The following is a 22,389-nucleotide window of genomic DNA, read 5'->3' as shown; positions in this document are numbered from 1 at the left end:
CCTTGAAACGATAGTTATAAAAAGGAATAAGAGAAAGTCTTATATTCCTCTTGAAGATTTTTGGAATTATTCCTATAGTGTTCCAAGGGTGGAAGATCTTTGGAATTTATTCCTATAGTGTTCCAAGGGTGGAAGATCTTTGAAATTTATTCTTTTCCTAAGGTTCTTGTCCTAGGTTTAAGCGAATACTGCTTGCGTCATAAGTTCCGTCGGTTCGAATCTTGTCCTTTCACCAATTTATTCCAAGCTAAAAACTTGGGTCTTACATTTCCGCTCGAGTGAAAATGCTTGATGGGGCGAGATTTGCCTTGGGTTCGCTTTCCGAAACAAGGTAGAAACAATCCGATTCAATTCCAAAATAGAAACCAACAACAACACACAACTCGCAAAACCAACAACAACACATGTTGCTCGCAATTCGTATTCAACACCCTCTCAACAACAAAAACCCTAACTTTCAACGGTTAAACGAGAAGGATTGAGAAAAAACATCACAAGCTTCCTTCCCAGTTCTTCGTCGTAACCTCGGTGTTCTTCGTCCGAGGATGGTTTTCAGATAATTTTCCGGCGAGGTACGATTTTCAAAACTCACTCAAAGTACAGGGACGATTATATAAAAAAAAAATTCACGTCGGGTCTCATTAATTGACGTGGACGGCCAAGTCAGCGATTGTCGGACCTAAGGCTGTCGGATGGACGGGTCAAATTTGTTTTTAAAAGTCTGAGGATGATTTTCGGATAATTTTTCGACAAGGGACGGTTTTCAAAACTCGTTCAAAGTTCAGGTACGGTTATAGTTTTTAAATTTTTTTTTTTTGGCTGTTATTTAACGATTTAACTAGGAATCACACCAGTAGTGGGTCCCGCCGGTTACCACCATGTTGAAGTTGTTATGTTATTATTATGGTTCCATTTCCCGTATAGTTGAAGTTTCCTTCAAAGCAAGATCTGGTTCTGGTTCTTCCTTCTCTCTTCTCTTCCTGCTGCACTTGTTGTGGTCCTCAACACCAAGTACCTTGGTTTTGCAGAGAGATCTGAGATTCTCATGTGAACAAGGTAAGTGGAATGTTTTTTCCAATTCATTCTGATGCATTTGTCCATTCTGCTCCCTGTCCCCCCTTCTTCTTTTGTAGTTTTCTGGTTAATTATGCCTTCAAAGTTGAAACTTTTATTACTGGGTTTGCTTTTTTTCCCCACTTTTTTGGATTATAGTATCAGAGCTCTTCTTCATTTGTTCTAAAGTTGCACTCTTTTGCAGTTTTTATCTTTCAAAATTGATAAACTTGACCTGGGTTTCATGGATTTTTTGGATTACTATCTGGGTTCTTCCCCCATTTTCCCATGGCATTACTAAATTTTGATTTTTTTCTTCTTTAAATATTGGAGATTTTTACTACATTAGCAAGTTTTCTGAAAGTACTTTTTTTTGTTTTGATGGCGGTTTTGCCATTTAATTTCAGTTTCTAGTTGATTTTTTATTTAACACGTTAGTGGCAGATCTGTTTCCACTTTCCAGCATTTATGGTTTCTGTTTTGAGGCTTTGTTGAAGTTTCTGTGGCAGTTTCCTTTTACAACTCTGTTCATGAGTTATGTTTTCTTTAACGGTTTAGTTGGAGTTCAAAATGCATTAATTTAAGAATATAAAAAATGAGATTTTTAACCTTGTTGACTTTAATTGCTTTTAACTGAACTGTATATCAGTATATGTTCATCTCATTTCCTTACTTTCCCTTTTATGGATGATATTTGGCTTGGTAGTAAGATCTGAATTACCATTTTTTTCCTTCAAAGTAACAGGAATTACAAATGGGGAAGAAAGGGAGTTGGTTTTCTGCAGTCAAGAAAGCTTTCAGTCCAGGTTCCAGAAAAGATAAGGTATGTTCTTTCATTACATCTGACAGGGAAAGAGGATTTTTCTTTAAATTATTATTTTCAAATCCAACAAGTCTCTAAGACTCTTAGCATTTCTGGATTAGATTATCTTCTCTCAGAATCCATTCTGACAGTCAGAAGCTACATTTTGGCTATAGAATCAATTATAGAAAGATTTCCTAACAACCACTCTAACTCAAACCATTTTTGTTTTGTTCATTTTAATATAAAGCAGAAAAGCCACAAGTCAAAGAAAGAATGTATCCAAAAGGATTCAGAACTAGCATCTGAAGAAGCACCGGTGGTTGTTGCTCCCACTCTTCCATCAATACAAGATGCTAAATTAACCGAGGCGGAGAATGAACAAAACAAACATGCTCTTTCTTTGGCTTTTGCCTCTGCTGTGGCTGCAGGGGCGGCTGTTGCTGCTGCTCAGGCTGCTGCAGAGGTTGTCCGTCTCACGAGTATGCCTCATAACCATGGATTGACCAAGGAAGAAATAGCTGCTATCAAGATTCAGACGGTGTTCCGTGGATATTTGGTATGAACTTCTTGTCCAAGTTATCTTGAGTAATGCTAGGTGAACTAGTATTCAAAGAAAAAGAAAAATGAAATTACACCCTTTTTTTGTATAAAGTCTGTTCATCCTATACTAATTGATGAAATTATTAAATTGAGAAATCCCAAATTGACTAGATATATGATCAAAATAGTCCTTGTAAAGGGTATAGCAACCCTCATCGCCAAGCTAGCTTCTGGGGTAGAGTAGGCCTAATCCAAATTCTAAGAAGATACATACATAGTTTAGGAACTAACATGAAGGACATGAGATGATTCGGGAACTACATTTTGTGGAAATTTTGCAGAAGGACTGATTTGAAAAAAAGGGAGCGTCTAGTGCAGGAATGAAAATGATGGTGTACTCTACATCTGTATAACCAATGTAGTTTGTAATTGTGTCTACAGGATTTTTGTTTGAAGATTCATTGATTTGGAAAAATTTCAAAGTATGTAATATTCATTTCAAGTAGGACTTTTAGTTTTTTTCCCCCTTTTCTACCATAGAGTTTTATGTTATGGTTATCAACAGAAATTTTGGTTCACTAATGTATCAAAAGTTCATAAACAACTTCTTTCTTTATGAATATATTTTGTTTCTATACTAGAGAGATTCTTTCAGTTGCCTGCAAGCATAATTTATGGTTCTTGTTTTTGTGCTTTCAGGCAAGAAGGGCATTGCACGCTTTGAGAGGTTTGGTGAGGTTGAAAACAATTATACAAGGGCAATCAGTTAAACGGCAAGCTAATAGCACCTTACGATGCATGCAAACTCTAGCAAGATTGCAGTCTCAGGTTCGTGAAAGGAGAATCAGAATGTCTGAGGAGAACCAGGCTCTTCAGCGGCAACTACAGCAGAAACATGAAAAAGAACTTGAGAAATTGCAAGCTTCTGTAAGCATTTTATGCATGTTTTCTTCCCTGTTTATAATGTAGGTTGTGAAGCAATGCATGAGGTAGGACTTTTAATTGGATCATATAATTGTCAATTTGTGATTTGACTCATAGAATGTGCTCTTTAGGTTGGCCTTTGTTTAATTGTGTTGAATTTATTTTTTTCTTTTGTGTGTTTATGAACTATGTTTAGTGTTTTTTTGGTTAATTTAGGACAATGCTTTCCATATTTATTTCCCTTCAAAAGTTATGAAAATGTAAATATGCTGATTGCTGATGCTCTACTTATTGGCAGGTAAGGATATATAGGTGAAAACTTTTTGGAAAGTATGTTTCTGTGGATTTTTTAAAATGTGCTTCTATTGTTAATTTAAGATTAAAGCCCGAAATTATGTTTAATTCTACTGAATGATACTTGCTCAGTGATAAGAATGCATGATTTTACTTCATAAGACAAGAGGTCAATGATATATGATGAATGGTGCTTTTAAAATTTATATTGAGGAGGTAAATACATGTACAGCAGGTTGGAGAAGAATGGGATGATAGCTTGCAGACAAAGGAGCAAATTGAGGCAAAAGTGTTGCAAAGGCAAGAAGCTGCTTTGAAAAGAGAGAGGGCTTTGGCCTATTCATTCTCACATCAGGTACCATGACTACCTCATTTATGATTCTATTTTATTTTATTTTTTTATTTTAGTTTTTAATGGGGGTTCTAGTTCAGTCTATTTGAAAGTCTTAACAGAAGCCCATACGGCCTTTGCTTAAACAAATCCATTTTGATATTTCTATCCTACGTTAGTAGGTTGGTTCATATTCATGACACCCCATGAATTTCTAATTGGATCAACAAATATTACAGTTACAAGAACTTTGCAGTTTGAGCAATGTAGTGAAGAGAGTGTGCAAGTGTTGACAAGTATTGGTTGGAATTAACATATCAGCAGTTAAATGTATATTTGCATTTCTAGTTAAATAATCATTCACAAAATAGCCAAAGATACTGATAGGACTAGATCCGAAATTGGTTAAAAAACTTATTTAAGAATGAGTGCCCTCTGATCGGTGTCAATGTGATACAAGAAAATGCATCCATGTCGTCGTATTCTATTTTAAATGTTTTTGCTCGGTTTTTGTCATGAATTAACTATTCCAAAAGTTTAAGTTATTGGATGAAAATGTATGTCTGGTTTTATATTATATTTTTAACACGACCCTATGTGAGCATGAACAATGCACAAACCCAGCCTTGTGCTGAAATTCAATAAGTATCGAACTCTAGATCACTTGGCTATATAGGCTATGGTTCCGTATCATGAACCAAGTATCTCAAAAGCTTAAGATGTTAAAATATGAATGATTTTATATTATATTTTCTAACACTATTAATTGATTAACAAGTCTTGGTCAATATAAGTGGTTTCTCATGTTTACATAACTTGCTACTTTCTCCAACAGCAAACATGGAAGAACTCATCAAAATCAGTAAATCCCACATTTATGGACCCAAACAATCCCCACTGGGGCTGGAGTTGGCTAGAGAGATGGATGGCTGGAAGCATTATGGATCACAATGATCATGCATCAGTAAAAAGTTCAGCAAGCCAAGCAATTTCTACTGGAAAAATCACCAAATTGTATTCCCCTTCTGCCCAAAAAGCAAAAAAACCTGCTGCCACTTACAATTCCCCGTCAACCCCGGCCTCAAAGGCCCCATCTTCATCATCTGTTAATGGAAAGGCAAGGCCATCAAGCTCAAAAGGCAGTGCTTGGGGTTTGGATGTTGATGACTCAAGAAGTTTGCTCAGTGTTCAGTCGGAACGTTATCGCCGATACAGCATTGCGGGATCCTCGGTGAGAGATGATGAGAGCCTTGCAAGCTCACCAGCTTTTCCAAGTTACATGGCACTCACAAGCTCAGCAAAAGCCAGGTCCAAGATGCAAAGGAGTGATAAAGGAGCTTCTGCTCTTTCTGCAAGAAAGAGGCTTTCTTTCCCTGCTTCTCCATCTATTTCAAGAAGGCATTCTGGTCCTCCTAAGGTGGAAATGTTTTCCAAGAAGGATGTTGCCACTATCAGTTGAGAGAAAGGAAGCAATGGAGGGAGAAGACAGTGCATGTTTAGAAATTCTTCTAGAATTGATTCTAAAGCCAAAATCAATTTTGGGTGCAAGAATTGATTCTAAAGAAAAATAAGCTGATCCAAACATGCTATTAATAAAAGTTGGTGTAGAGTATGATAGTTATTTTTCCTCTTCTTGTTCAACCCCCCCTATTGTGTGTGCCTTGAGGAGTTAGATAGAGATTAAGCTTTAGCTTCTCAGTTTGTTCATACAGTTATCTTCACAGTCAATGTCAAACATCTTTTACGGTGCTTCTTAACCACTCTATCTAGCAGGATTGGTTCTAGGAGTTATACTAGTTTGCTGACACTCTGAGCCTCTGATTTGTGTTTAATTTTCTGTAACCTTTTAGGGAAGTATGTTGCTAATGTTCTTTGTATTTTTTATTTTTTTCATTGTAAATTTATCTAATTCTGGATTATTGGTTTGGTTCAGACTCTAACCATATGAGTTGTATTCTAATGATGAGACAAACTACAATACTAGTTGTGTTCTTAAAATGTTGTTCAGAGAAGAAAAAAACTAGGAAACTGGATATGAAATAAATATATAAATAATAGTTCAATAAAGGTTTGATTGTACTTTTGATCTATTATTATATTATGTGCAATTTTATAGCTCCTTTTATTTTCTTAAGCTAATTAAGTTATTATACTTTTAAAACTAAGCGAATTTAGTCTTTCATTCTATTTTCATGTACATAAAAATCTTAAATCTTTATTTTATATTCAAATATTTTGGGATTAATGATGAATTGTGGACGTCATAATTTTAAAAGTTTAAAATTAGGAAGATAAAGTTTTAATAACTTCTTAGAGCATCTCCAATGCTAGTTCTTAATTCTTAGTTCTTAGCATTATTCATGTAGGCTCGTATTGCCACATGTGCTTAAGCAACTCTCAAGCAATTTTGCTCCAACCATGAGTTTTTAATTCTTACTTTTTACCACTATTCATTTGGTCCCACCAACCACATTATTTATACTTTTTATTTTCTTAAAGTAATAAACCAAAACTCATAAAGTAATTTGGATGAGAGAGAAAAAATAATTTTTTATGCTAAAAACTCAAAAAGTAAAACTCTTTTTGTAAGAACTGAGTTCTTCTTTTTAAGAACTAAGAACTTCATATCAGCTCCTCCAATGGTTAAAAACTCAGTTTTTAGTTTTTAACTCAAAAATAAGAACTAAGAACCTTGCAATGAAGATGCTCTTAGATGCGAGATTAAGGCTTAAAGATGAGGGCGGGGAATGGATTTTAGGGGTTGCAATGAGCTTGGACAATAGTGGTGCTATCATGGCTGAAGCGTTGACTGTAGAACTTGGGTTGCAGCATGCTCTTGATTTGGACTTTCAAAGTATTGTTTGTTTTTCTGATTGTTTGAAATGTGGTTGTTGTTCTCCGAAGCAATGCTGATTTCAGAACCTTCTAGGCTAGAGATGTTCTCCAACGTATCTGAGGTATGTTGCTAAGTTCTTGCGAGTGCAATTCTTGCATGTTCAACGTGAGAAGAATAATAAAGCTGATTGTTTGGCGTGCCAGACAAGTTTGTCAAGAGCTCAAAGACAAGTCTGGAGGCGACCCCCTTCGCCGTTAGCTAGTTGTGGTTTTTAGTTTGTTAATTTTCCTTTTGTGACAAAAAAAAGAGGTAGAATTTTAGTTATTTTTTTCTAGAGTGTTTATTGGTTTGGAATCTGGGTCGTCTCACGATAATCTCAGCCAAACAAATCTAATTGGTTTTATTTATTTATTTAGTTAGTTTACTTAATTTATGTTTAACTCGAACCAAACTAGTTGTAATCAATTTGATTTTGAAATTTAGTTTTTTTCCAATCGAACCAACCCGATCATCCAATTATTATTTTTTCATATCAAATCTTTATAATATTACTAGTATTTTAACTCATGTAATGCTCGGGAAAAATATTTTCAAAGTAATTAAAATATAATTTTGAAAAAATAAGTTTAGATTTAATTATATTATACATTTAATATTTAGATATTAAATTATAATTTTTTAAATGAAGAATAAGGGTCATAGAAAATAAAGTATGATCGAATTAAAAAATACAACAAATATCAAAAGATAATAAAAAAAAGATGATAAATTTAATTAAAAATCTGGAAAACTATTTAAAATAATTTAGTGTATTTATTTAATTTAAATAGTAAATTTTGATCCTCAAATGATAGTTCAAGTGGTAAGAGTTGGATGACATATGTGGGTTGGGGAGAGGAAGATCCACACATCAAGCCATGAAGGAAGTAATTCATCTTTCCGATGTAACAACAAAAATATACTATTTTTTGATAAGATATTGCACTTCGATTTAAAATGTTAGCAACACTCTCTCATTAATTAACAGAAATTTTTGTAAGATTCACTCAAAATATGAGTTCCACATCCAATTTAATGGGAGTGTTATAGCGAGTGTTGCCGAAACTCCTATATATTTTTTTTTTTGTCTTTGACGAGTGTCTCACTTGTTTACAGTTATATGTCTCTCCCAACAAATATTTTTCCAATAATTCAAAGGTGTGCTCTCATTTCTAGCTTCCTTAACACTAGACCAACAATGCCCTCATCTTTTTTTTTTGGTTTGAGACAAGTGTCCTTTTTCGAAGACAATCATGTTCGAGCCGGTAACAACCACAACATGGTGAGACTAACTCTCCCAGAGGAGTTTTTTCCATCCACAAGACTCAAACCCAGACTTTACTTAAGGGGAATCAAGCATGTACCACTTTAATAAAATTTTAGCCCGGTCTGACCCGTCATCAAGTTTGGAACTTAAAAAATACTTTCCTCCGTCTTCTTCTTCTTTCACCCAGCAGCAGAAATCAGAGGATTTTGTGAATTAGGCGCCAAATATTCGCTTCAATCTCTCCACTTTCGTAATATGGTGAGCAGATCCACCTCTCTACTCTGCATCGAACTTTACCTCTATCACTTCTCTGTTATAGTTCATTTCCTTCCTCATGTTTCCCCTGAATTTCTTTATAAATTCTTTCTCCGAACATCATTTTCCCTTTAATGATTTTGCAACCAATGATCAATAATACAATTGCTAGTAATTTTTGTTGTTTTTGTTCTTTATTGGTTTAACCCCTTGGTTATATTATAAATGCCTCTAGGTTTTGTAGAATCTGGTTCTAATTATAGTTGTCTCAATTGAAGAAAACCAAACGGTATATAGACTACCCAATTAGGTTCTAATTATATTTGTCTCAATTGCTAGTAATAAATTTGTAAAAAAGTTTTATCAACTTTCTTAGACTACCCATAAATTTCTCTCTCCAAATTTAATTTTTTTTTTTAAAAGCACATTATTTATTTCATATTAAATATGAGAGTAAGTTTGGGGATTAAAAACTCTCTAAAAGGGACTTATAAACGGGACGCACTGACGCAGAGAGCACATTTGTAAAGGGCTCCAATGAATTTTAGCTCAAATCCGGTAGGTTGACACATTAGGAAAGAGAACAGAAGTGATTATGAGAGAAGCTGCTTTTGTGGGGGTGATAAATGATTCTCTGATGTTTAACTGTGAGTAAAAAAACATGTTGCAAGTTTTTAACATATTTATTCCATCTTCCACTGAACCACCTTTTCCCCCTTGTGCACTGAGGTGCCTTGCCTCCAATGCATCAATGGAAAATTGATGTAAATACATGTACTCATGTAATATCTTTTATTGGGATAAATGATTGTAAAGACCCAAATGAGGGAGAGAAAATGCTCATGTTGTATATATCTGAAATCAATTGTATTAGGTTTCATATTCATTGATCCATATTAAGGATATTGGCTAGTTTTACGTTGGCTTCCGAAGGCCTAACACAACCCTCCTCCTTTACCTGGACTTGAGACCGGTTATGCAGGCATAGGCGGAGTTAGGTTTCATATTCATTGGATTGAAAAATTACATAATTACTGTTTGGTGGGATTTGTCTCTATTTATAGGATAGACTCCCCGTGTATTGGGCTCGAATTCTTCAAGGTAGGAGTGTATGCCTGTTGTGCAGAGCTCCAGCATTTTCAGAGTTGAATAGGTATCCTATCTGTGGGTCTGGTCCGGAGCTGTTACCATAAGATTTGTGCCTTAATTTGTATAATTAATGTTTGTCACTGTAACAATGTAACTGAGCATGACTTTGTTCTTAACTGTTGCACCTATACTCTTTATGTTTTTCAGTTGAATGCCTAAGCAAATCCCATGATGGATGGCATAACATGTATTGATGTCAATATTGCCTTTGATAATCAGAAGCCTTATCTAATTGTGCAGATATGATTATTGGGAATTTAATAATCTGTTTTTGGCAGTTTTAACATCACATATTTAGCATTTAGCTGCCACAGATTCCCTTACATGTCTAGCATGTAATTTATCCAGTACCCAGTGTATTTTGCTTAGGATATAAACTACTGGATTCAAAACCGGTGGGTTTTCAATTTTTTTCCCCTATTGCACTCCTACAGGCTCCTTGAAATTTGTGTGATTGGATGCCTAATCTAAGTGTGCAGATATCAATCAACATTGGGTCTGGATTTAGCACTGAGGCATGAACTTTCAATGTCTTTGATGCTTGTATGATCCTTACATCTCTTCAAAGTTTATTTTTAGCTAATTTGACTTGATAATAAGTTTATGTCAGGGGTGGATATGTGCCCAAAAGGATGCTGCCCAAAACCCACCTGAACAATAGGACAATGCTAACCTAAGTCAACTTTGGATAACATTGTCCTCCAAATTATAAAGTTAGATCCTTACTCCAAATCTAATACTAGATTTCCTTGGTTTTTCAATAAAAGGTTTAGTTGAAAATCATTGTATGTGAAATGCATGTCTGTGTGTAGGTGGAATTATCTGCTCTAACTAACTCTTCAGAAGTTGCCAGCATTTTTATGGCTGTGCCGCTCTGGTATTGATGTTAATATAGTGATGAAGATGATGGTATCAAATACCTGTTCTTATTATAGAAGAATATAGAGCAATTAAGAATAATTGGTTGTGTAGTGATGTGAACTTTTATTTTGTAATCAAATTCATTTTAAAAGAACAAAGTAAATAATTATTATGGCTCACAAAAGGCAGCTGTTCCTATTTTGTAATATACTTGAGTAGCCTGTAGTTGAAAATGGCAAAGGTTTTCATTTATGTGCTGAAAAGTTGCTAGTTTCAGTTGGAATCAGTTGAACTTAAACTCGTATTTACTACATTTAGAGTAAATAAAAGTTTCTTGTCTAGTTTTGTTGTCTTTTAATTTTTGAATTCGAATGTTAACAAACTGCTGTCTACACCAGGCTACAGCATTTCTGGCTGGCCTTGCTGTAGCTGGTGCAGCACTTGCTGGCAGGTACAGTATCCAAGCATGGCAAGCACTCAAGGCACGACCCCCAAAACCCAGAATACGGAAGTTCTATGATGGTGGTTTCCAGCCTACAATGACAAGAAGAGAAGCAGCTCTAATATTAGGCATCAGGTATCCTTGATATTTGATTGCTCTTTGTCCAATTTAGACTTTTGTCAAATTGCAGTTTGTTATGCTTGGGTGAAAACTGGATCTTGAAGTTAAAAATCTAATGTCTGTTGTTAATGTTCATGTACTGTGTCAGGCTGTTGTTAACTTGTTGAGTCATGTAGTCATGTGTCTAAACATCATTGCTACACTCAGCAACAGTTATACTGATTGAGCATATTATTATATAACAAGATAACAAGTGGTTGTAATAACACATATGCAGAAGTAGTAGGTGTCCTGGTAGGTAGTTGTTTTGATGATTTTGAGAGCTTCACTTGTGATTCTGAAGAGAGTTTATTGAAACTAACTATTTTAATGAAGATGAAACTAGTCTCTTCCTCCAGTCTTAAATAACTCTCAGTTCCTCAGTTCAGATGTTTAAACTTGGTCCATTTTATCTATCACTTTATAAATTCGTATATTTTCCCTAATGATGGAATTGAGATGATTAATAGTGATAGGAAAGAGAATGTAAATGCAGAGAAGATAAAATTAATCATGTGAGTGAACATATAAATTAGGTTATAATTTTAATAAAACGTAAATTTTGTGAAATTGTCTTATTTGTTCTATGTTATTTTTTTCTAACTCACTTAATCTGTCTGCAAACCAGAAAACGACTGTTAATCAAGACTGGTGAGAGTACTTGTGATGTCTGATTTTTGTCAATTTAAAATGACAAAAGAGACTCAGAACTTCATATTTGGTGGCATTCATAAGTTAGTATTATTTTAATTATTATATAATTCTATGTATTCAAGAAGTAACCTTGTTCACTGGTTTCAACGAGTAACAGAAAATAAAAGTTAAATAAGTTTAGCATCTAGTAACTATAAGCACTCAGAAAGTCATTATTGAACAGACAGCTTTTACTTTTAAGCAGCCACATGCTGGACTGTGATGTACACTTCTTTTGTAGTCTTCTGAATCTTATGTTGGTACAATACATATTCCCTAGGTGATGAGTCCCCAATAGCATCAACCAAGGAAATATGGGGCAAACCAACTTGAGGGTCTCTACTTCAGCAATGGTCCATATCGTACTCAAAAACTGAATTATGGTTGTAAAAACCATAGGTGACCATCGAGCTCACATGTAGATCCCAATACCGATAACATTCGTACCCTCCAACTATTGGATTGTCACTTCTTCCAACACTTGTCAAAATGTGTTCTACCTTTGCAAGAAAATTCATCAAGATCATTTAAGTTATTCCTTCTCTACTTTTCAGTTTATTAAATTTTGTTATATTCCATGACTCTTGATTTTGAGCCACTCTGCAAAAGGAAACCTGTTGCCACTGTCATCCTTTGAGTAATCACTAGGCCTTTTGATTTTTGTTCTTCGAAATCAAAATATTGGTCTTTCCTTTCTTATGAAGCTTTTTCTAAAGTTATAATGTTACATGACTCATCAGGGAAAACGCAACTGCGGACAAAGTGAAGGAAGCACATAGAAAGGTAATGGTTGCAAATCATCCTGATGCCGGTGGAAGCCATTATCTGGCTTCCAAAATAAACGAGGCCAAAGATGTTATGCTCAGAAAGACAAAGGGAAGCGGATCAGCATTTTGACTCATTTGCAAAGTCTTAATTTTGGACACTACCCCAGAGTTGTATAAATCCTCATGAAATGTATAAGGTAGTTAACTTTCTCTCTTTCTAGGAATTCGTTTATTTTGGAAATACTGTGGCCTGCCTATGAATTTTGGTTCATTGTGGATCATGGCAAACTGAAGTTCCTCTCTACGGATGTACAAATAGAGTAAGAAACACTTAGATATTTATTTCCTGTCAAATATTGCAATAAAAAGTGGCAATGAAGAGTGTTCTGTATTTTTTTTAACCATATTGTTAAAGTAGTTCAAGTGATCATACGTGAAATGGTGCTCAAATTATTGTTACTGTCATCTAATGGAATCTAAAATCAAATACTTCTTTGATGGTTCAATTGCAAGCAATGTCATGTTCTCCACAATTCGTCCAAATTACTTCAAGTGGATTGGTTTTAATGTCATCCCTTTTCGTTTTCTTACCACTTAATTTAACCGCACTTATGTGTGCGGGAACCAATTACACACCACACTTATAAGTGCGAAACATAAATTATAGTATATTTTGCCAATTAAAAGTGCGGAAGGGGATGACATAAATATTTGAAGAGGTGACATTAAAATCAATTCCCTTACCATTCCTTTTGTACTTGCAAGTTACAAGGGAAATTGTTACGTGTGTGAATGACAGCAATGGAATATGATATCATTTAGCAGTATAAAAACAGAAATATGATTTAATTACAAGAAAACTTTTAATAAAGAAGTTGTAGAAATAATAAGACTAGAGTAGCTAGTAATCTATCTATCTATCTATAAACTATATAAAGGGAGAGTTTTGGCAGCCCTGGGTAAATATGTCAATCAACAAATAATTTCAATGACAATGAAGCTTGGCCATGGATATTTAGGTAAAAATACATTTTATTTCAGTTTGATTGAATCCCAACCATTGATTAACAATAAGTTATTATTTATGGATCAAATCTTGGCCGTCGAAGTCCTCCAGCAATCTTGATCTCCTTCTGTATTTCACTGATGTTTTGGTTTCTCCTTTTCCATCCGTTTTCATTCTTCTTGCGCTTTAAATCGCGTTGCACGTTCTCCGTTTTCCTTCGATCGTGTCAGCAGAACCGGAACAGAGCACGAGCGAGGCGAGGTAGAGCACGAACGAGGCGAAGCAGATGAGATTGAAGGCGGATTTCAATCTTCTGGGCTTTGGTTCTTTTCTTTTCGTTTCTTTTCTTTCGTTTTTCTGATCTTTGTGGGTCTCTGATTGTTGTTTTTTTAAGGGGTTCTTTGCTTCTTGCAGAAATTGGTGGAATGATATGGTGTTTAGGGTTTCTGCCGCTCCTTCAATCATCAGGAATGTTTTCGTTTTGCTAATTTCAGCTTTCACCCACTACCATTGCATGTTTTGTTCTCTGTCATCTGAATCCTTGATCTTTCAACGTTTTAACTTATATTCGATTATCCATCTTTATTGTTTCAGATTAATCTGAACCAGAGCATGTCATTTCCGTCAATCCGTCATCATCGTCCAGGTCTAGCGCTTCAACTCTTTTCTTTCTCTTTATTGTTTCAGGTTTTTTCTTCCCTTTTTGTACTCTGTTGTTCTCTTTCAATTAGATTAGTTAATTTCCAAATTAATTATGTCTCTTACAATTCTTTGAAAATCTGAGTATAATTGTTACTACTGTTAAAAAAAGAGTGTATAATTGTTACTTTTCCAGGATACAAATCCAAATACCCTGAGCTTCCTGGTGTGGATTGTATATTAGGCTTCGTAATGTTGCTTCCACCAATCTAATAAATCAGTTTTACATAACAAACAAGCTCAATTCACCACACCACACCCTCAATCAATCCTCCAATATGGAACACAAACTCAAACCATAATTAGTCAAGGATGATTGATTTGTTTAAACCATCATCAAGGGTCAGTGAATAATGGGTTTGGTTTGGCTTAGCAGAACCTGATGTATCAAAATTACTGGGAAATTTTCAAGATTTCCCAGAAAAGTTTATGATCCAAATTCTGTAACTTAACTTTGTTTTGTGTTTTTCACTGATTCAGAAGATGATGTGAAATGGAGGATCATTACCATTTAAGGACACGTTGAGTTGAATCAGGTAACGTCATTTTCTTATTGCCAATATAATTCATTAACGGCCCATCTCTTTAAACTTTAAGGTTTTTTTAAAAAAAAATGTGTTTAAAGAATTTATGATGAAACCACATTTTTTGACATTGTTAGTTATAGCACTTTTAAAATTGAATGATTGAAGTAAGTTGTAACAACAGGGCAAAAGTGCCATGCTAAGAAACTTTTGTTTATGAAATCATGTGAATTGTAGCATTGATTTGGAAAGCATTGTAGATGTTTCATGTAAAAAGCTGTAGTTGCAGATGTAAATTTAATTGGTGAGGGTCTGAATGAGTGGCAGCGGCGCGAAGGAAGACGGGATGGCTGGATCGAAATGCAACGGGACCAGCGAAATGAGTTTCTGCAGCCCCATTCCATTGAGAGAAGATCCTCAATCAGGTAAGACCTATTTTTCCTCCTCACTAATTTGTATCTTTGCAGTTACATTTTAGCTTTTGCTACAAACTCTCTGTGTGTTTCTCTTCGTACAATGCAACTCATGCTGCATTTCTTCCACAAGTTGAACAATGATGTGTACGGAACTTTGGACACTCATTTTCATTTTGCCATTCAGAACCTCTTCTCCTCTGCCGCTCAGCTAAGCCCACCATCTGATTACGTCGTCAAGGTCTTCCTTCTGATGAGATCGACGATCAATTTCGTTCTTAGTTAAGTGGTTTTTTGTGCACTAGCTTGCTTGGCTTCTTCCCACATCTATGTGTTTCAATCTCTATCTCTGTAAATAGTGTTGCTTTTATTTTTTAACTGTGCAAGTTGGGTACTGAGTGATATCTTTGAAAAGTTTTAAATTTACATTTCTCTCATTACTTTGTGCTTATAGTTTTCCTTTTTCATTTCTCTCATGGTATATAACTAAAAGCCATTTTGTCATTTGGAACTCAAGGATGATTATGACATTGGAGAATGGCCATCATTGGCAAAAGAATGTGCTATATACTGGATTAGTTTATATTTGCCTTCTTGGCTAGGGTAAAATTAAAAGGGATTTGTTGAATATCGAGCTAAGCTACAGGTTGAGTTTCAAAAGAAAGTTTCAGATATAACACTATTATTCTATTTGTTAAATGCAGCTGCTAAACTATCCTTTTATCTGATTCTGACATGATGCATTCACTCATTTCCTTCATGCTTTACCATGAATACGGAGTAACAGAGATTTTGGAGCTTATAATGTCAAGCGACTTGAGCAAGAGATTGAAGCAAAAATCCAGTGCTTGAAAACAGAAGCTGCAATAATATCGAATGATGTGTTAGAGGACAAATGTGTTGTCCTTGAAAGCAAAGTATGATGATATTGACATTGCATGTTATGTTTGGCGTTCGCAAACTCAAACTGTCAATTTTAAAAAAGCTTTTTCCTAAAAGCTATTAAAATAATATTGCTATTATTTCTTCCTTGGCTTTTGTGTGAGTTGGAGTATACTTGAATATATAGGTCCATCATTCTTGGTTAAGAAAATAAATCAATTTTGATCTTGAGATTGTCAACTGAAGAAGAAAGAAGCTTAATGGAAGAAGAGAGCAGGTGCCCTTGAAAGAAAGGTATCGTCATATTGACATGCATGTTTGTTTGGCGTTTCCAAAGCCCCAAATCATGGTTTGAAAAAAGTGTGTTTCCCATAGCTTTTATATTTATCGCAGCATTTCTTCTTGCCTTTGTGACGGTTGGATTATCCTTGAATAGACTATGTTATATTTCCTCCATTCTTGGTTAAGAAAATATATGCCAATTATGTTCTCAGGTGTTGATTGTCGCAAGAGAGAAGCTGAATGGAAGAAGAGAGAATCTGCATTGCATCTTGAAGTTAAGAACCTCACAGAGGTATCCTTTATGAATGGGTTCTGCCTAGGTTAGAGCTGGCTGAGAGAAGAACGGAGCACAGTGCAGGTTGTGCCAAGAAGAAGTCAATGGAAGAGTCATTCACAAGAGGATCATGAAGCTCACTCCTGGAAACATCAAATACAGTACCAAGTCAAGAGCCTAGAGAATGTGCAATTGCATGTGTTTAGTGAAGGGCCTCAAACAGTCCTCTTTGTGACAGGAGAATGTGAAATCAAGCTAGCATTAATTTTAAAGTGATCCATGTTTATTTATCATTAAAAAGTGATATGACATTGGTGAATGTCATATGTTACATTATCACATGCTATTTTTTATCAGGGCTTATTTTGTATGTAATAAGTTATTGCCTCTTACATATATGTAATACCTATCCTTATTTAATAATTATTTGTTCCTAATTACCTATTTTTGTTCACTTAGTGCTTCAATAAATATCTTTTCCCCCCCTTATATAATCATCACATATCATGGAGTTTCTTTGCGGAATAGTTATTGCATAAGGCACTCATTTGCCAACAGAGTCTACTAAATCAACCATTTTTTCCTTTATGCTTTCTTGGAATCTCCTAACTTACAACTTATAAATAGCCTTCTGCAGTTACAGATGCTCGCATAAGACATGGGGCTCGAAAACAACTCATATTACGATAAACTTTTTCAATATATATTGTTGGATGGTAGTTTTTTGTGCCTTATATCTGGTGCTAGATGTATACATACTTTCACTTTTTATTAAACTTTTTAACCTATTGGTATGCTCTTCTTTGTTTTACACGTTCCAGTTTTTCTTTTACGACAAAAATTAAAAGATATTAAGTCTGCTAAAAAAATATTAAAAAAAAATGCAACTGATATAAATTATTGTGCAAATGATTTCATTAAATTAGAACATAGGGAAGTTAGCAAAGTCATGGAATCCCAATGGGATTTTAGTGAAGCTTACAATCTATCTATCTATCTATCTATCTATCTATACTATATATAAAGGGAGAGTTTGTGCAACCTTGGGGGCAAATCTGTCATTCAACAATTAATTCTACAAACTGTGAAAGATGAACATGGATATTTCAGTAAAAATGCATTTTATTTTGCATAGATTGAATCTCAGCCGTTCATTCCATATAACCTTAAAGAGAACAATTGATCCAACTTCAAAGTGTCAAATAATGTCATAAGAACCTTTCAAATTCTACAATCATATTCACATAAAAAAGTAATATCAAATTTAACGTTTTAAATTTAAACATGAATTAATGTGTGGTTTTTAATAACATTGATTTTTCATATTCCATTAGGTTAATCAACAATTCTTTAACAATCATGCATACTTTTTTTAAAAAATATTTTTATTTATTATCTGATTTTTTGAGCGATATACAAATATGTTATTTTGTTACCACATAATTTTTAATTTATTCTAAATTTTTAGAATTTATGTAGTTTTATTTCTCTTTCAGTTTCGCCATTTGTCAAATCAACTATTTATATTTTTTATACATTTCCTAAAAAATATATATTTTTAATTCATCTCTTATGAAATTGATTTAAAAATTTGAGAACACTTTAATGATTTTAATACTTTAAATAATTCTTGATCTTTCAATATTCTAATTGTTTCAACTTTTTTAAATTAATGATTCATGACTTTTTATTATCCAAAACTTCTCCTCCAATTTTAATTGATTCTAAAATGAATATTATTCAATGAATGGAATGTGGAAGAAAATTGTTGGAGCTTTTCATATCCTTCATAGTTGAGTCTTTAGGTATAAATACTCTTCATTTGTTTGATTTGTCTACATCTTTCCATTAACGCCATCTACATTTTTGGGCTCAAGAGTTACCAGTGACTACAAATCATAACTCTATGCAGGGTTTCTTTGCTGCTATGAAATTTGTGAGCTACTAGCTTATGTTTTAGGTTTCAAGTTTTGTAAATCCTGCACCAAAAATCAATGTAGTTTTTAGATTGTGTACGTGTTTTGTTTTGTTCTTTATTTTTTCCTTAGATTTTTATATAAGGATGTAAGATCACGATTTCCTGAACAATGACTTCATGTTTATCGATTTCATTTTTGCGTGATTTATTTTTTTATTTTTGTGTCAGTATGTTTCCAATATGCATTCTTCATGGTTCAAAAACCAATCCAAGATTTGAAGTCAATATCTTCTTATCTGAGGTCAGTTGTTGCTGTTGATCTACTCTCTAAGGTATAATGTAACCGATGTTAAGTTTCTCATGCCAGGCTTGGTGTTAGCCATTAAAAAGTTGTACATCTCAAGGTAGCTAACTACCTAAACTTTATGAAATCTCATCTTATATATAGTTTCTTTATATCATTACTCTTCTTAGCCAACTACCTAATAAAAGTTTATGCTTTTGAAAAAAGTTCACTTAGATCTAACATGAAGGCATTTTTTTTTTTGAACAATTATATGACAAAAGAACTTCTAACCTTCAAGTTAGATTTTCATAATAAGTGATTTATTATTTTCAATTTTTTTATTAATGATATTTTCTAGACCAAAAATTGAAGGATATTGGTCCTATTTTCTTTTCAGGGTCAAATTCTTATATATACAAATAAAAATGGAATAAACTGATTGCTTTTGTATTGAAAAATATTTCATTAACATGCTTAGTCTCTATCAGGAAATATTATTCAATAAAACATCCAAAAGTTAAATCTTAAGTACAGGGGAGGAGAAAAACACAGGGAGATTAAAGAAAACACATTAATATACTATAGGGGTTATATATAAGTTAGAAAATATACTTTAAAGATTGAATTTAAATCTCACCTCAAAGTGTCTGATGATAACACAAAAATAAAGAATTTAATCCACAGATTTTTGCACTTCTGCGATTCCATTCACATAATATTGATTACACACTAATATGAGTTTATGTTGACAAATTGTTTTTTTTATTACACGCTAAATAAAATAAGTTAACTTTAGTTATATAATTTCATTGGACATTGTAAATACGTTTTTATTTATAGAATATTTTAAGTATTATTAATATTTAACAATTATAGGTATGATTTTTAACATTATATTTGATATGAATGCCAAAACAAACATTGGAATAACCTTTCACTTTCACCAAACTTTATTTTTAAGATCATAGTTAATATTACTATATTAGTAATTAAATAAAAGTCTATGAGCTTTACCTAAAAAAGGATCATAGTTAATAATAGTTACACGCCAAATAAATATCAGTTACAAATTTAAATAGACACACATAATTAGTTTTAATTTATAGAATAATTAATTAAACAATAATTCATATTAATATTAATCCTTAAAAGTTGGAGGAGATGATTTTAATATTAAATATGATATCGATGAAAGAATAACCTTCTCATTATCTAACGGTTTCAATCCTCTCATTAATGTCATGCTATATCCTTCAATTTACCTTAAAATATATAAAAAGTGTTTATTAGTATTTGGTTCATATGAGTTAGGAAATTCCATAGAGCACATAAAGTTAGTTTTGGTTTATTGAATTATTAGTTAAATAAAAATTAATCTTAATATTAATCCATAAAAGATAAAGATAGTGGGTTTAATATCATATCAATGTAGAAAATAACCTTCTCATTATCCCTTTTCCCTGAAACTATATAAGTATTAAATTAATGGTTTTTAATTTTATTAAAACATTAATTATTTACCTTGAAATTTTTGTAAATGAGTGTATTATTATTTAGCTCATTACTATTTAGTTCATATACTTTAGGGAATTCCATAGGTCACAATTAATATGTTTTGATCTAGAGAATTATTAAGCAGTTAATAATTAATATTAATATTAGAATATAAAAATTAAAGGTGGTGGTTTTAATACTAAATATGATATCACTCTAAAAAATAAATTTTCCACTAACCGGCCCTACAACTATATAAATTAGCAGCAACGCTCATTCAAAATGTGCACTTCATATAGTCTGCGTTAACATATTTGCATTGAATTAAGGCTCGAACTTTTAGTCATTTTGCAAGTGCATATACCCAGAGGCTAGATACTGATTTTTTAGCTTAGAATGTCTAAATGTGCTATAACTTGCTCTTTAATTTTGTAATGATTTCCTATTGATTCCATCCTACTTAATATTGGACAGTTTCCATGGTTTACAAATAGGTTTATTTTCATGTTTTTTTCACGATAAAACAAAACTTCCAAATTTATGATTTTTTATATCTAAATTTAATTTAAAGCTTTTAATTCATAATTTCTTTTGATAAATGTAACAAAATTAACACAGATTTTGACAAATTATAGGCTATAAAAAAGTTAATATTATCTAAGGTTATTGCTAAATTTTACAAAGGGACTCATTCATTTCAAAGAATAAGAAAAGTATATAAATTTATATATGACACATTCAAGGACGTGTGCTATAATGAGTTTACTTGAAGATGATAAAGAATACATTGATGAAGTAACAGAAACTTTGCATTGCGGCACAACAAACAATCTTATAAAACTTTTTGCTACATTACTATTATCATATCTGCTTTTAAGGGCATAATTTGTATGGAAAGAAACCTGAGAGTATTTAAGTGATGATATTTTACATATAGACGAAGACTTATTACGCAACGTAGTGGTAAGTACATATTTAATCCAAGCTCATACAAAAAAAGTCAGTACAAAAACCAAAAATAAATGTACGGCTTCTACAAAATAAAAACAAATACATTCATCACTTGAAAAAGAATACAAATTTATGTTTAATAATATCTAAAATTAATTTTATTCTTTTAACTCATAATAAATTTTCTATCAATAAACATAAAAAAAAACACAAATTTAAAAAGAAAAAATATACACGATAAACACAAATGAATAACCCCTGTGCATCGCACGGGTAAAAGTACTAGTTAAAACATAAGTCATTATACTATAATCTTATACTATCACTAGTCACTCCAGTACAAGTATTATGCTAATTAGTCTTCATTCTTTATATCACCTATTAAGTGTCTGTGTACCTTACTAATTAATATAAATGACTAGCAATTCTTTTGAAGAATTATTATAGAATAGTAACCAAAATCCATGTTTGGTATGTGTTTAAGTTATAAAATTACAGATTTCAAAATAAAAAAAGTTATAAAATCACGTCATCTCTGCCCAGCACATTTTATCAGTTCACCACCATATACCTTCCACTCCCACCACTGTCCATTGCTTTCAATGCCCACTCCGAATCGGCCATCACCAACACCAGCACCTGATAACATCCACACCGAGTTGTGGAATGTACTAGGCGGTAGTGACTACATTGGTTCAAGATATCAGATGGTGATGGTGGTGCGTAGAGATGTCAAGAAAACTCAAACCCATGGGGTCCAACTCGAACCCAACCCGAAATTTCGGGTGAAACCCGATTTTTTGGGGTTTAGGTGTGGGTTTGGGTTTCACCGGATTTTAAAACTTATTTGGGTTTGGGTGTGGAATTGATTAAACCTGCACCCAAACCCAAACCCAAATTTGTGGTTGTTTTTGTTATTTTGTTATATTATTTGTGGTTGTTGTTGTTTGTTGAAGACTTCGACTGAGAAGTTTAATTAGAAGAATATTGAAGAATGAAGTTTAATTAGACATTAACAATTGTGATGTTTATAAATCCATGAATTATGTTATTTATCAGCTTATGTTTATGAACTATAATTTTTCCTTTCTATTGGAAAGATGATGAGGTTTAATCAGCATATGTTCATGTTGTTTCCGGATCGGGTATTTGAGTTTTTTGCGGGTTCGGTGCTCACATCAGGTTTTGGGTTTGAGTTTGACTAACCTGAAACCCAGGGGTTTGGGTTTGAGTTTAACTTTTACA

General features: G+C 33.1%; 2 protein-coding genes across 18 annotated transcripts; both read left to right on the top strand.

Moving 5' to 3' along the window:
- The first annotated feature begins 866 nt into the window (after positions 1–866).
- LOC130737918 (protein IQ-DOMAIN 3-like) lies at positions 867–5,945 on the top strand. 6 transcript variants are annotated; one of them, XM_057589791.1, is made up of 6 exons: positions 867–1,056; positions 1,793–1,876; positions 2,106–2,414; positions 3,098–3,325; positions 3,852–3,971; positions 4,783–5,945. In XM_057589791.1, exons 2-6 carry the CDS (start codon positions 1,808–1,810, stop codon positions 5,404–5,406), a joined length of 1,350 nt encoding a protein of 449 aa, XP_057445774.1. In that variant the 5' UTR covers positions 867–1,056; positions 1,793–1,807; the 3' UTR covers positions 5,407–5,945. The 6 variants fall into 6 exon arrangements, with proteins under 6 accessions (XP_057445774.1, XP_057445776.1, XP_057445771.1 ...); XM_057589793.1 differs by having other exon boundaries at positions 872–1,056; positions 2,109–2,414; XM_057589788.1 differs by having other exon boundaries at positions 894–1,056; positions 3,849–3,971.
- Positions 5,946–8,187: 2,242 nt separating this feature from the next.
- On the top strand, positions 8,188–16,935 carry LOC130737917 (mitochondrial import inner membrane translocase subunit TIM14-1). Of its 12 annotated transcripts, none has more exons than XM_057589783.1 (9): positions 8,188–8,347; positions 10,753–10,931; positions 12,389–13,744; positions 13,836–14,067; positions 14,601–14,656; positions 14,934–15,069; positions 15,245–15,338; positions 15,845–16,233; positions 16,434–16,935. In XM_057589783.1, the coding sequence occupies exons 1-3, from the start codon at positions 8,345–8,347 to the stop codon at positions 12,543–12,545; spliced, it is 339 nt and encodes a 112-aa protein (XP_057445766.1). In that variant the 5' UTR covers positions 8,188–8,344; the 3' UTR covers positions 12,546–13,744; positions 13,836–14,067; positions 14,601–14,656; positions 14,934–15,069; positions 15,245–15,338; positions 15,845–16,233; positions 16,434–16,935. The 12 variants fall into 12 exon arrangements, with proteins under 12 accessions (XP_057445766.1, XP_057445761.1, XP_057445759.1 ...); XM_057589778.1 differs by having other exon boundaries at positions 15,762–16,233; XM_057589776.1 differs by having other exon boundaries at positions 15,245–15,974; positions 16,127–16,233.
- The last annotated feature ends 5,454 nt before the right edge of the window (positions 16,936–22,389 follow it).

This window comes from Lotus japonicus, chromosome 2, assembly GCF_012489685.1.
Source record: "Lotus japonicus ecotype B-129 chromosome 2, LjGifu_v1.2".
Lineage (NCBI taxonomy): Eukaryota > Viridiplantae > Streptophyta > Magnoliopsida > Fabales > Fabaceae > Lotus > Lotus japonicus.
This window is presented reverse-complemented; position numbering and strand designations above follow the sequence as displayed.